This window comes from Cheilinus undulatus, linkage group 15 (assembly GCF_018320785.1).
Source record: "Cheilinus undulatus linkage group 15, ASM1832078v1, whole genome shotgun sequence".
In the NCBI taxonomy this organism is placed as follows: Eukaryota; Metazoa; Chordata; class Actinopteri; order Labriformes; family Labridae; genus Cheilinus; species Cheilinus undulatus.
The window spans coordinates 41,765,307-41,778,476 of record NC_054879.1 but is presented as its reverse complement, the minus strand read 5'-3'; the positions used below and the strand labels follow the sequence as shown (position 1 = coordinate 41,778,476).

At 39.3% G+C, this 13,170-nt stretch overlaps 2 protein-coding genes across 4 annotated transcripts in view; one reads left to right on the top strand and one right to left on the bottom strand.

Annotated features, from left to right (window-relative positions):
* Window positions 1-3,470, bottom strand: part of LOC121522461 (disintegrin and metalloproteinase domain-containing protein 23) — a 38,382-nt gene extending 34,912 nt beyond the window's left edge. For all 3 annotated transcript variants that reach the window (XM_041806882.1, XM_041806884.1, XM_041806883.1), the window contains exons 1-3: window positions 3,231-3,470; window positions 2,385-2,602; window positions 1,630-1,706 (exon numbers count right to left, since the gene is read on the bottom strand). In XM_041806882.1, coding sequence (XP_041662816.1) covers window positions 1,630-1,706; window positions 2,385-2,602; window positions 3,231-3,306 — 371 coding nt within the window. In that variant the 5' untranslated portion in view covers window positions 3,307-3,470. The remainder of the gene's footprint in view (window positions 1-1,629; window positions 1,707-2,384; window positions 2,603-3,230) is intronic.
* A 6,145-nt stretch (window positions 3,471-9,615) lies between these two features.
* cmklr2 (chemerin chemokine-like receptor 2) lies at window positions 9,616-12,855 on the top strand. Its single transcript, XM_041806229.1, has 3 exons — window positions 9,616-9,965; window positions 10,877-10,994; window positions 11,066-12,855. The coding sequence occupies exon 3, from the start codon at window positions 11,095-11,097 to the stop codon at window positions 12,172-12,174; it is 1,080 nt and encodes a 359-aa protein (XP_041662163.1). The 5' UTR covers window positions 9,616-9,965; window positions 10,877-10,994; window positions 11,066-11,094; the 3' UTR covers window positions 12,175-12,855.
* Window positions 12,856-13,170: the final 315 nt, after the last annotated feature.

The window sequence follows — 13,170 nt, the reverse complement described above, 5'->3', positions numbered from 1 at the left end:
AAGTAAGTTAAATAAAACTGTAATACTGTTGTAAAACGGACTAAAATAACAAACATATGTTTCACTATTCACACCTTTAATTTTTCTTTATAATTCCACTAGAAAATGTAAAAAAAAAAAACAACAAATAATAAACAAGGCTCACAGTAAAAATAATAACTGGCATGGACCACTTAAGGATAATAAAACTGTTATAAGGTTATGAAGCTCACCAAAAATTTCTCCTATTTAACCATCACTATCTTGAAAATTTCCATGAATTAGTCATAGTATTGTAGTACTCAAGTACTGTCTTGGTCTTAAGACCGATCTCAAGACCACATTTGGAAAGTCTTGTTCTTAAGCATTTTTACTCAGTCTTGTCTCGGTCTCGGATTGGCCAGACTCAGGATTTTCCATCAAGACTGTACAAGACCAGCACTGATATGCTATTCTTCAACTTTATTGCTGTGATAATGAGGAAAAGCACTTGCCAAAACAGCAAATAGCTACACTTGCAAAAACTCGGACATCAGTCCATCTTATTTCTAGTCAGAAATACCTCTGAGCACTTACTTTAGGCCTCATTCACCTGACAAATCTGGATAAATATCTCATTTTCAGATATTTACAAAAATATTTAAAGGTGCAGTGTGTAAAACTGAATATCAACATCTAGAAGTGGGTTCTAGATTGCATTTCTCTGCTGGAAACTGTGGCAACCAGTTGAATTTAATGTGAATCTGTAATGTGAATACAATACAATACAATAACTTTATTTATCCTTTTTTCCTCTATGTTACCATGGAAACATGGTTTTGCTTTCTTTGTATGTGTGCATGTTTGTTGTGTTTTCTCGTTACTGTTCTGTGTATTTTCACTTTTTCACTGATAAAAAAAGAAAAAAGAAAAAAAGAAAAAAAAAGAAACGTAAAAATCCAAGATGGCGGCATCCCTATGTATGAATTAAAGGTTAATTCTGAGTTGGGTTTTTTTAAATAGCTATTTTTGAATTTAGATGACCAAACACTTATTTAGATAGACCGTCTAAGAAATGTTTTGCTTTATTTTACCAAGTTTGTTCAGCTTAATGCTATTAGGCTAAATATTACACACTGCACCTTTAACACCCCTATATTGGCGTATGTCCAAATACTGTTCCTCGATTTTCACCCTAAAATTGCAGTAATTGCTAGAAATCCTATGCAAACAAAACTTATCATGACATTAAGTATTTGTATTTACCTTTAGAATGTAAGTTTCATCAAGTTATCATGGTTAGTTAGTATGTTAGAGCCATTTTTGGGGGACCAAAATAGACGCAAAGTTGCGTTTTACAAGTTCTAAGGGAAACAGGAAGTTTGAGATGCTCTGACATTGCTGATTGGTCAGATGGTGTGATGTCACTTTCCATGATGTTGAATGATCTCTTCTGATTTGCTGAGAAAAATCTGTCTGGTTCTACTGTAACACAGAGTTGGGGGGGGAGGCCATGAAGGAAGTAATCATACATGGTGTCTTGCCCCATAAAGGTTTAACTGCAGAGGGACCTGCATCTAGAATATTCCTTCAATAAAGACAGAGCTGACTAGCCACAACATCAATCTTTAAAGCTAAAATGATGAATGCAGTTTAGAAAAAACGACTTACTTGTTCAGTGTTAGATCCAGAACAAATCTTGTTCCAAATGCCTCTAACTGGAAACTAGCCTGGGCGAGATGGACTGCCTATAAGAGAGAAAAAGAGTAGTAACTGCAGATTAAAGGAAGCATTAGCTAGCTAATAACCTTTATCAGGCAACAAAATCCTCCAGACTCCACTTTGAGCACCATCCTCAGCACTGAGCACAAGTAACAGATGTAGTGGATGGATGGCAGATGGTAATTTACACTGGGCAAACTGGAAGAAAGGCTTCTTCAGCATGGTCGCTCTGGCATCAGTCCAGCTTTCTCCCATAATGAAACTTATCAGCTAATGTGTTGGATGTATCTAAGCTTTGTCTGACATTTAAGATAGAGTAATGGCTGAACTCAAGATGTTATATGGGCTTCAGACTTAAGAGGATTTGACCACAATGCATGCTAGTGAAGTGACCAAGTGCTGCTGCTGCTAATCACAGCAGTAGCCTCATGGTCACATTTTATTTACAGTACTTCAAACCTTCAGTGAGCCTTAAATCTGGGTTTCATGCATAACTTTGCCACATCCTTGGATTATTATCTCTATACACTGCAAATCTCTGCTTTCATTCTGCAAACTTTTACAGATTTTACAGGAAATATCTTGCACAAACAATACAACTTTTTACAACAATTTAATGATAAATGTAAAACTTTTGCAGAAAACTCAGTTCTAACTTCTCCCCTAATCTCAACATCATCCATCCCTCCTTGATGCTGGCTTACCTGGCCTTCTGAGCCTTGTGTCTTGGTGCGAGTGTCCAGGTCATGGTAGGTACTCTCCGAGTCCTCATTCAGGTAGTAGATCAACCGTGAGGGGTAGGTGATCACATGCTCTACCGCATGCTGTGTTCTGTTGTCTGGAGCAGGTGCTGCAGTTGCCTGTTGCTTCAGCAGAGCCGGCACTGCGTCCCTCTCAACCTTGTCCTCGACTCCTTGAGAAACTGCGAGAGGATCCCAAATGCACAGACATGAAAACCCTGAGTGGTCCACACGAGGAGCCAGCTGTCATCCCTTATTCATGAAACACATTCATAATGCTGAGGCAAGTGGCCACGGCTTCATTGTTATTCTTCCTGACACATTACAGTGGCGACATGCTGTAGTAAACCACATAAGGCAGTTATGCTAACATGGATTACAGAATATAAATTGCTTCATTTCTTTGAGAGGTACTTTTGATATGCTTTATACCAAAGTGAAAACTCTGCAGCAGACAGATAATGCTAAGTTCATTATGAATCTCACACACATCACAATAACATGCACTTGAATGGCACACTCTTATTGAATGTTGATTCAGTTATGCTGTTTATACATTAAAAATAGCTGTATATTTAATAGTCTGAACAAAAGGTGCTGAGATGCTGTAGTCTGCCTCATGCACCATCACACTGAAGACGCCGCATAACAAATCAAATAACTCCCTATCTGCTTTTTTGGGAGGGGGGACGCAGTGCCGTACACCTGCAGTACATCGTGCTATCTTATCTCAGCACTACACAGAGAGTGAAACCTGTATTTATAAGATGACAGTGATCAAAAGACTCAGCAAGCCATTGCAATACGTACCGGATGACGCTAGTGATGGATGAAGCCAAGGCGAGAGGATGCTGACGAGCAAAGTGGCCAGAAATATCAAATGCATGATTCATATTTGATAACTGGAATATCTCAATATCAACACAACAACGCAGTAAATAGCTCGCGGCCCATCGCGGCGGAGGCGCTGCCGTGCTGAGGGGCTTTCTTCATGGATGCGGGAGGCACTGCTGCTGCAGTAGCTGCTGATGAGGAGGAGTATGGAGGGAGGGTGAGGAGGAGAGGAAGGGAGGGGTAGGGGAGCAGAAAGAAGGCGGTGGCCAAGCAGCAGCTACTGGAAGTCAAGCAGCAGACTCCTCCTCGACGAGGACAAACATACCCTTCCTCCCCCATGGACCACAGGAAGCCCCGTGCAGGTGACCTCAAAGGCACAGCGCGAGCTCGACGGCCGGATCAACCCGGGAAGTGACCTGCTGACATTGATGCTCCCGCGAGAGTGTTAGGCCAATTAAAACAAACTAAATCAAAATAATTAGGACTACACGTTAAAAATGTGTGTTAGGTGGATGCTTCACTATAAATAAATTTAGCTACTTCTTCGGTTTCATTGGTTAATTAAAAAAGAAAGTTTCGTTGTTGCTCCACTATGCTAGAAAAGTATGACTGTTAGCATTAGCCTACTACCATGGGAGAAGCCCAGGGGGGGTGAGTGAGGGTTCTGATTCTGAAGCCTGCAATGAAAGGTGTGTTTTTATTAATTTTTTATCAATAATTATCATTATTAAATCCAAAGCAACTACATGAATTGGTCAACAGAATGAAATTTTTATCGAATAGAGTGAAATAAAATACTGGGGGTCCCCTGCTCCTCCCTTAAAGATGTCCAAATGGTATAGTCCAGCACTGTGAATTAATGCAAGTAAATTTAATTTAACCACAGTAAAAATATTGCTCATTCATCGGGAAATTATGGTTCAGAAATACATTTAAATGCAGAGATATTTGTAAAAATGATGCAATATTTGTTGCTTAGCTAGCTGGTTAAGCGGGGCCCTGTGTAATACTCTTTCTAGGCACCCAAAATCCCTAGCTACGCCTCTGCCTACTGAAAATATAGGATAGGATATGTGAATGTTTACATGTTTTGTTCAATAAAAACATAAAAACATATCATTTTTTTGTGCAGTATTAGTTTAAGCAGACTGTGTTTGTCTATTGTTGTGAATTAGATGAAGATTGGAACACATTTGATGACCAATTTATGCAGAAATCCAAGAAATCTCAAAGGGTTCACATACTTTTTCTAGCGACTATATAATGCACTATTATTATTATTCTGATTATTATTACTTTCATTGTTTTGCCTCATTGTTCATAAACATTAACAATAGTCATTTTCAGTGACAGTTAATGGAATGTTACTCTGCATTGTTTAGCCTCTACTACTGTCTGTTTTTCATTTCTTTCTTTTTTAAACTAGCCTCCCTAGCAATAACTGAAATCAAGCATTTGTGATAACTGGTGATGAGTTTTTTGCATCGCTGTGGAGGAATTTTGTCCCACTCTTCGTTACAGAATTGTTTAAACTCAGCCATATTGGAGGGTTTTTCAGCATGAACTGCCCATTTAAAGTCACACCACAGCATCTCAATTGGATTTAGGTCCGGACTTTGACTTGGCCACTCCAAAACCTTAATTTTCTGTTTTTTTGAGCCGTTCAGAGGTGGACTTGCTGGTATGTTTCAGGTTGTTGTCCTGCTGCATAACCCAAGACCACTTGCACTTGAGGGCATGAACTGATGTTCGCCTTCAGGATTTTCTGGTAGACAGCAATCCATCAATCACAGAAAGTGATCCAGGTCCCGAAGCAGCGAAGCAGCCCCCGACCTTCACACTGCCACCACCATGTTTGACTGTTGGCATGATCTTCTTTTTATCAAATGCTGTCTTATTTTTACGCCAGATGTAACAGGCCACACATCTTCCAAAAAGTTACACTTTTGTCTGAAACATTTAAGAGTGACAAATATGCAAAAAAATCAGGAATCAGACAGGGGGCAAATGTTTTTTCACAGCACTGTATATTCACGCATCCCAAATCAGTTCATTCTTACAAACGGGAGGATACCAGAGTTTATAATCTATATAAAGTTGGTACTTGTGGCTGTTCAGTCCATTTTTTTTAAATGCCATATAAGATGTCATTCTATTTTGAAATGCTATTCCAAGCAGTGATTGCTAGCATAATTGTAAGTTAAATTAGCATAGGCTACTATACAATCCTGTCTGCTGATGAGTAAGCTATAGCTGAATTTTACATTTGAATAAGATGTAAATACTGCAGTAAAACAGACCTACAACAAATCTGCACTTAACTGTAGCCTACTTACATTTAATAGCTACTTCAACTCCCCATACTGAGTTGCCATTGTATGGGTCATGATACATGATTAGGCACAGTTGGAAGGAACAGCGTGGTTAACTGTAGGCAAATGTGCTTGTGAGCAATTGATTTTACCATCGACATGTGCAGGTGTCACTAAACACATTAACAAAGTCATATTCAGCTGTCAAAGTAAGCAGTAGCATCTTTCCATTTACAATTAAAACTGTCTGCTGTGAAAATATGATATTAAAGTTGCATCAATCAAGATATTACATGCTTTAGATGAGTTTGTTGGCTGAAATGTAATATGAAATAATTAACCCATTTAACTGAACCTTGTGTGTTAAGACAGTACGTGAGAAACAGCATGAATAATGAGTGATTGAGTAATAATAATTGCTAAGTTTCCTTAACATTGCTTGTGAAAACCCCTCATTTGTCAGTCTTTCTCTGACTTCATACAACATCTGATTATGACATGGGCCATAATAAGTGCACAGCAAGGCCACAAGGATTGCACAGACACAGACACATACACAAAAACACACAAAGATGGATATTAGAGGATGTGACAGCTCCCCCCTAGGCTGAACAGTCCACAGGGGGATGAGATGGTCATTTTCTGGTCGCCAGAGATCAAGACGATTGTGACCAGGCTGTCTGACTCTCTGATGAAACAAAAAGGGATGAGTGAGCAGTAAAATAACTTTCTGTTACTTCAACCTGCATCAGTTTGAATGAATGTACAACGTCCACATTTTCTCCAAGCCTTACACTGCCTATAAAAAGCATTCACTCTTCCGGATGTTTTACCCTTTTATTAATTTCATAAATCAACTGGAAAAGCACTCGGAGAGCACAGACCTCCACCAAAATCTAATCACTTCTTCCTTATGCCATTTCCTGAAAATTTCATCAAAATCCGTCCATAACTTTTTGAGTTATGTTGCTAACAAACAAACTAAGTAAACTAACAAACCCTGCTGATCACATAACCTCCTTGGCGGAGGTAATTATGGTCATTATAGTAATTTGGCAGTTCTGACAAAAAACACCCTCCTTAAAGTCAAAGTGACCCAGATTCAAAGTAATGTTAATAAAGTACATTTATGTATTGTAAAATAAGTGACTGCTTTGACTTGGCCTCTCCAGAACATTCCACCTTGTCTTTTAACCATTTCTGTGTAGCTTTCACTAGATGCTTTTGAGTCTTGCTGGAAATTAAAACTTCTCCCAAGCCGTGGTTCTCTTGCAGACTGAATAAGATTGTCCTCCATGATTTTCCTATATTTTGGCCCATTCATTTTACCTTCTAACTTTACAAGCCCTCCAGGGCAGGCTGCCGAGAAGCATCCTCACAGCATGATGCTGCAACCAGCATGATTCACAGTGGGGGTGGTGTGTTTGTGGTGATGTGCAGTGTTCGGTGTCTTGCCTGATTCCATTTAACCATGGAGTCTCCCACATTCATTTTGGCAAACGCTTGTTGATATTTAATCTGAGTTTTCTTCAACAGTGGCTTTCTCTTTGCCACTCTCCTATCTCAGCTGCTGAAGCTTGTAACTCCTTCAGAGAAGTCACTTGGTCTTGGTGGCCTCTCTCACTAGTCTCCTTCTTGCACGGTTACTCAATTTGTGAGGCCAGCCTGATCTAGGCAGATTTACACATTTGCTCCTTCCATTCTTCATGGTGGATTTAACTGAACGACACGGATGTTTAGTGCCTTAGAAATTATTTAGCATTTTCTATCTTCTGACTTATACTTTTCAATAAACTTTTCTCTGAGTTGCTTGGAGTGTTCTTTTGTCTTCATTGTGTAATGGTAGCCAAGAATACTGATTTACCAGTGACTGGACCTTCCAGACACAGGTGTCTTTACACTAAAAACACTTGAGACACATTCACTGCACTCAGGTGATCCCTGTTTCACTAGTTGTGAGACTACTAGCACCAACTGGGTGGACCTCTGTTGAATTCGGTCAGTCACTTTAAATTGGTTTGATATTTATGCAGTCACTTATTTTTCCTTACATATATTTATAAAATTGACATTACTTTGTAAAAATATGTTTTCACATTGATTTTTGTCATAAAGTCAAATTATATCAACCATGACTGATTTATAAACTCATTAAAAAGTTAAAACATCTGAGGGGGTGAATATTTTTATAGGCACTGTACCTTAGTTGAATGGGCACATTGTTAATATTACAAAAAAGGTTAATCTTATTTTAAGAAAAGGTGTTCAGGCCACATTTTGATAAAGCAACAATAAATAAATGCTGTATTGTTGCTTTGATAAGAGCACTTATTATTGATTTCAATGATTTTAGAGCAGTGGTTCCCAACTGGTTTAGCATCAAGACCCAGCACCAACTCCTTCATGATAAATTGCAACTCACTTTCTAAAAATGCTCAATTATATCTAAGTGTTTTAATGAAAATGGGGCAGTTTGGACTTAGGATGGAAAGAAGATGAAACAGAACAAAAAGGTACCTTCAAAATAAAGGTAAGCTTCAGACTTTCACTCATTTTTTTTAAAGGCAAACCGTGACCCACTAAGGCTGGCTTTGGGACCCACTTTTGGGACCTGGCCAACAAGTTGAGAACCAATGTTTTAGAGCATGTCTTTATCAGTCATATTTTTTGCTTTAACATGTTTTTTCATGCAGTTTTTAATAGGGCTTTCAAAAGATTAATTTTTTAATCGCAATTAATCTCAGGATTTCTGTAGTTCATTATAATTGATTGCACCCTTTCTATCAAATTTTAAAATTCCACTATTTTGCATTTAAAACAGTGCTTGTGTCTTTTAGGGCTCTTTTGCTGTCTTAAACTAAAGGAATTTGACCTCCTGTTTGGAAAAAGACCTGCTTTAATATGAAGATTATAATATTCATCTAACCACTGAAAAAGGAACTTATTATCGATTGAAAAATAAATGAAGGAAAATTAAAAAGGTAAATGTTTGATAACACCTTTGAGAGTCAGTGAGACATTAAGGAGCAGTCATGGACTTATTTTACATCACTGTGGCTGCATGGAGATGTTAGTGTCTTAGCCACAGTGTGTTGAAAGGGACAATGAAGCATGCCATGAATCACATTTGAAAAATGGTGCACTTATCATAGTAGTCAATTGTAATTAAAGGGGACATATTATGGAAAAAATCCCTTTTTCAGGCTTTTCTAACACAAATATGTGCCCCTGGTCTGTCCACAATCCCCTCAAGTACCAGAAAAATCAATTCCCTCTACCCCTTTCCTTCCCCACCTTTCAGAAAATGTGTGCTGAAACAAGCCGTAAACAGATTTTACACCTAGTGACCTCACATGGGGCGTAAGCACCCGCCCCCAGGTTTGGGTCCTCCCCCGTTTGGAGGAAAGTTCCACCCTCCTCTACTGATCCTCTCAGCTACCAGCTGAGATGCTGGATAGCTCTGCGGGTTACCCTGCTGACTACGGTCTGGGAGATTCATGGTTTGAATCCTAGTCAGGTCCTAAATTTTGGATAAAAGTGTCTGTAACATCAGGAGTGCTGCATCCATTTCCTAAGAGGGGTGTGGTCAGGGGCGGAGTCAGACAGCTAATTACATTTAAAGCCACAGACACAGAAACTGCCCGGTCTGAGAAGGGCTGAAACAGAGGGGGTTTTAGACATGCAAAAATCCTATACTAGAGTGTTTTTTCAGCAATAAACTTCACAGGCATGTTTTGGAGACCTCTGAGAACAACATAAACTTGTCTTAAAAGGGTAAAATATGTCCCCTTTAATGTGATTAATCTTGGTCAACCTAGTTTTTAACTTGTAATAGACAACATTCAATGTAAAGCATAAATAAAACTTGAACTAGAGTTTACTTCAACTGCAGACCAAAGCAAATAGAGGAGGGAAAAATAGTAAATACTTTCAGGCTTGCTTGGCTAAACTCACTAAAACATTTTCCTGAATATCAGGGGGTGAAAACGTGTGTATAAAAGCTTCTCCGTTTATCCTTTGAGGGAAGGGGGGGCACTGAGGGTTTCCCCCTGCTGTCATGAGAAGCAGCCGCAGCCCCTCTGAATGAAGGCATTCTTCATTCCGAGCGGCTGACCAATAAGTTTTCTTCAGGCTTTGGCGTTTGACGCGTCAAGACGGCGCGCCCACCGCACATCTCACAGCTCCACCGTCCCTTCAAAGGAGCACAGTTTAACTTGGATGGGCACACGGAAAGACAACACACATGCTGCAGGGACGCTTTAGCGAAGGAGCGGGGGAGTTAGGGGAGAAGGCTCGGTAACAAAAACAGATCAACAGGCTAATGTAGCAGCAAATGTCACCCGGGAGCTGTCGGGGATCTCGCCCAAAAACTTCTAAAAGGGAGCGCTGCACTTTTTGGGTAAGCGATGCAATCTCTTCAAACTTAACCAAAGCCCTCCAAACTGTACACCGATAGTTTGGACATCGTAATTTGTGTGTGAACAGTTATTTCCCAGTTATCGACAAGCTAGCACTGGTTACATAACCAATGTTTCTGCATGTTAATTGAGATTTATACGTAGTTTTCAGCTCGTTGGTTGCACTGACTCAATAACTTTGTAATCAGCACTGTTTCCGTGAAGTTTCCACTATTTTAGTTGTTCCGCTTTCAATCTAATATTACTCTGGTCACTTTATTTACAACGTCTATTTGAATTGGACTCATGTTCACAAAACTTCCTTTTTTTATTTGAAGAGTATTATTTTCTGATTTCTATTTCAATATAGTTCTTACCATTATCTTACTTTGATTTCTCTTATTTAAAAAAAATCTTGTCTGTTGTCTTTTGCAGTTCGTGTGATCTAACTGTACCCTAACACATTTAAAAGCTAACCTGTCTTATCACTGAACCATGTATTCACATCCAGATTGAAGATCTCTAAAATTATGTTTCTCTTTCTTCCTACCATGCCATAAACAGTGCCTCATCTTTATATAATCTGAATGAATATAAAACTTCTGGCTAGTTTGGTTTTAATGCGGTTTGGCCTTGATAATGATACAAATAGAGGTGCTATGTGTTAGAATATAACCTCATCCACTTGCTCTCTCTGAATAAGACAAACAATTAAATGCCACAGTGCTTATTATCACCCACACATCCACATTGTGCTTTTGCCTCTGCAAAGTGTATAACAATACACTTCATCCATGTTTACTTACACAGAAACACAATATGAATCATCCTTTGAGGGCTCTTTTTACCTCATCTGTTGGGCATCTCACTGTCCACACTGTTGATTTAAATGGATGTTGACATTATGTTCCAGAGCAACTCCTGACACACCCAGCCATAACTTCAACACAGGAACTAAATGATTGGAAAGAACGGCAAGACAGGCAACTGGATCCTTCCTGAGAACAATTAAGACTAAAACAAACTGTGAGGTGAGAGGATATCAGTATAATCCATGTAGATTTTTTAGAGTTTGTCTGAAGCAAATGCATCTTTTTTACAGATAACTTGACCACAGAGCACCTTGAAACCATGGATGACCCTGGCGAGGACTATGGAAACTACACCTATGAATATGACCTGGAGTATGGGGACTTGGAGGACCTTAAGGTGGACCACAGGCAGATGGAAACTATGCACATCATCTCAGTGGTCATCTACATCATCTGCTTTGTGCTTGGTGTGATTGGAAATGGCATTGTCATTTGGGTGACGATATTCAAAACCAAAAGGACTGTCAACAGCATCTGGTTGCTCAATCTCGCCGTTGCAGATTTTGTTTTCGTGCTTTTTCTACCTTTCTACATCGACTACATCCTGCGTGACTTCCACTGGAATTTTGGCAAAGCCATGTGTAAGATTAACTCATTTGTGTCTGTGATGAACATGTATGCTAGTGTGCTCTCCCTCACTGTGCTCAGTATCGACAGATATGTTTCTCTTGTGCACCTCAACTGGTCTCAGAGGCACCGGACTGTGGAAAGGGCCTGGGCTGTGTGTGGGTGCATATGGGTGCTTGCTGCTATCTTGAGCTGCCCTGCGCTGATTTTTCGTGACACAATGCGCTTACATGACAAGATAGTGTGCTTCAATAACTTCCACGAAAAAGACGGAGGCATAGCAGCCATGAGACACATTATTATCGGGGTCATCCGCACTACCGTAGGCTTCCTTTTTCCTCTGACTGCCATCTGTGTGACAGGCATACTTCTGACTATCAAAGTGAATCAGTCTAGGGGCTCAGTTCGCTTTTCGAACTTCTCCAAGACAGTATCAGCTGTAATTCTGGCCTTCTTTTTATGCTGGGCACCTTTTCATACTTTTGGCTTGATGGAGTTATCCATGCATTCCTCATTATACTTGCACAACGTACTCAAAACTGGCTTTCCTCTTGCCACCAGCTTAGGCTTCTTTAACAGCTGCATTAACCCCCTGCTTTACATGCTTGTAGGGAAAAAAGTGCGTAATATCCTTAAGCGTGCATGCCTGGATATTACTAAGAATTCACTGAGAGAGCTCAGCCAGTCAGTCTCCGCCACTGAGATGGAGTCTGTGCCTGGAGTTCACCACGACGGTGTGCCAGAGGAGTCTGTGGAGTCATCAACTCTATGATTAAAACCATTATCAGACTGTAGTGGAAAACAAGAAGCCAAGGCAGGCTGTTACTCAAGCATATATGCTGATCTTTCCAACTCTGGTGATCAGATTTTCCTAGTTTGTTTCACTTTGACAGTTATTAACTTATACGGAAAATTTATCTTGAACTGGGTACACTGCATACCGAGATTGTAATGTTTAGTTCTTTCCCATGTGACTCAGTAAAAGAGAAAGATATACTGTCCAAAAAAAGTCTCATGATACAGTCTGATACAATGGTAAACTGAATATCTTTGGGTTAGCAACATTTGTGTGACAAAAAACAAGTGTACAGGGCCATGCTAGGCGCTAGAACACAATGGACTCTAACATTTTATACACTCTCTTAAGCCTAGATCAGGTGTAGTATTGTGATTATAAAATTGTCAACTATATTCTTGTAATAAAATTGCATTTACAAAACATTAATATCATTGTACTCTTGAAAATAGCATATATGGCTCCTAGAGATGCTAAATGTTGAACATGTTTTTTTTTTTTGAGACTAACATTATAACATGTTAATATAGTTTTTTATATTTGATATATACTTGCTGCTGGTGAACTCTTAATATATTGTAAGATTTTTAAATTTGTTGAATTTTATGAGTATTTTAGGCTAATATATTCCTAAATAAATATCCTATTCTGAACATATATGGTACCTTGTTTGTGCATCTTCACTTAATTGACTTGATTGTTAGAGGTCTGTCATTGTAACCTCATTAAAAAGAAAGAAGGCCTTGATGTTTTACATGCAGACAGAGCAGATTTCCAGGTGGATTTCCTTAGGCCTTGTAAGTTATACATTAGCATGACACAAACCCAGATGTGCATTTACTTCCATATCCTGAGGGTCTGTTTACAAATTCAGCCGTTTCCTGTTATTCCTTTCTGGTGAAGTCTGACTTAAACAGATTACATGACAGTGAGGAGAAGAGATGGAGTGCCATCCTGTGTCAGGAAGGCTGT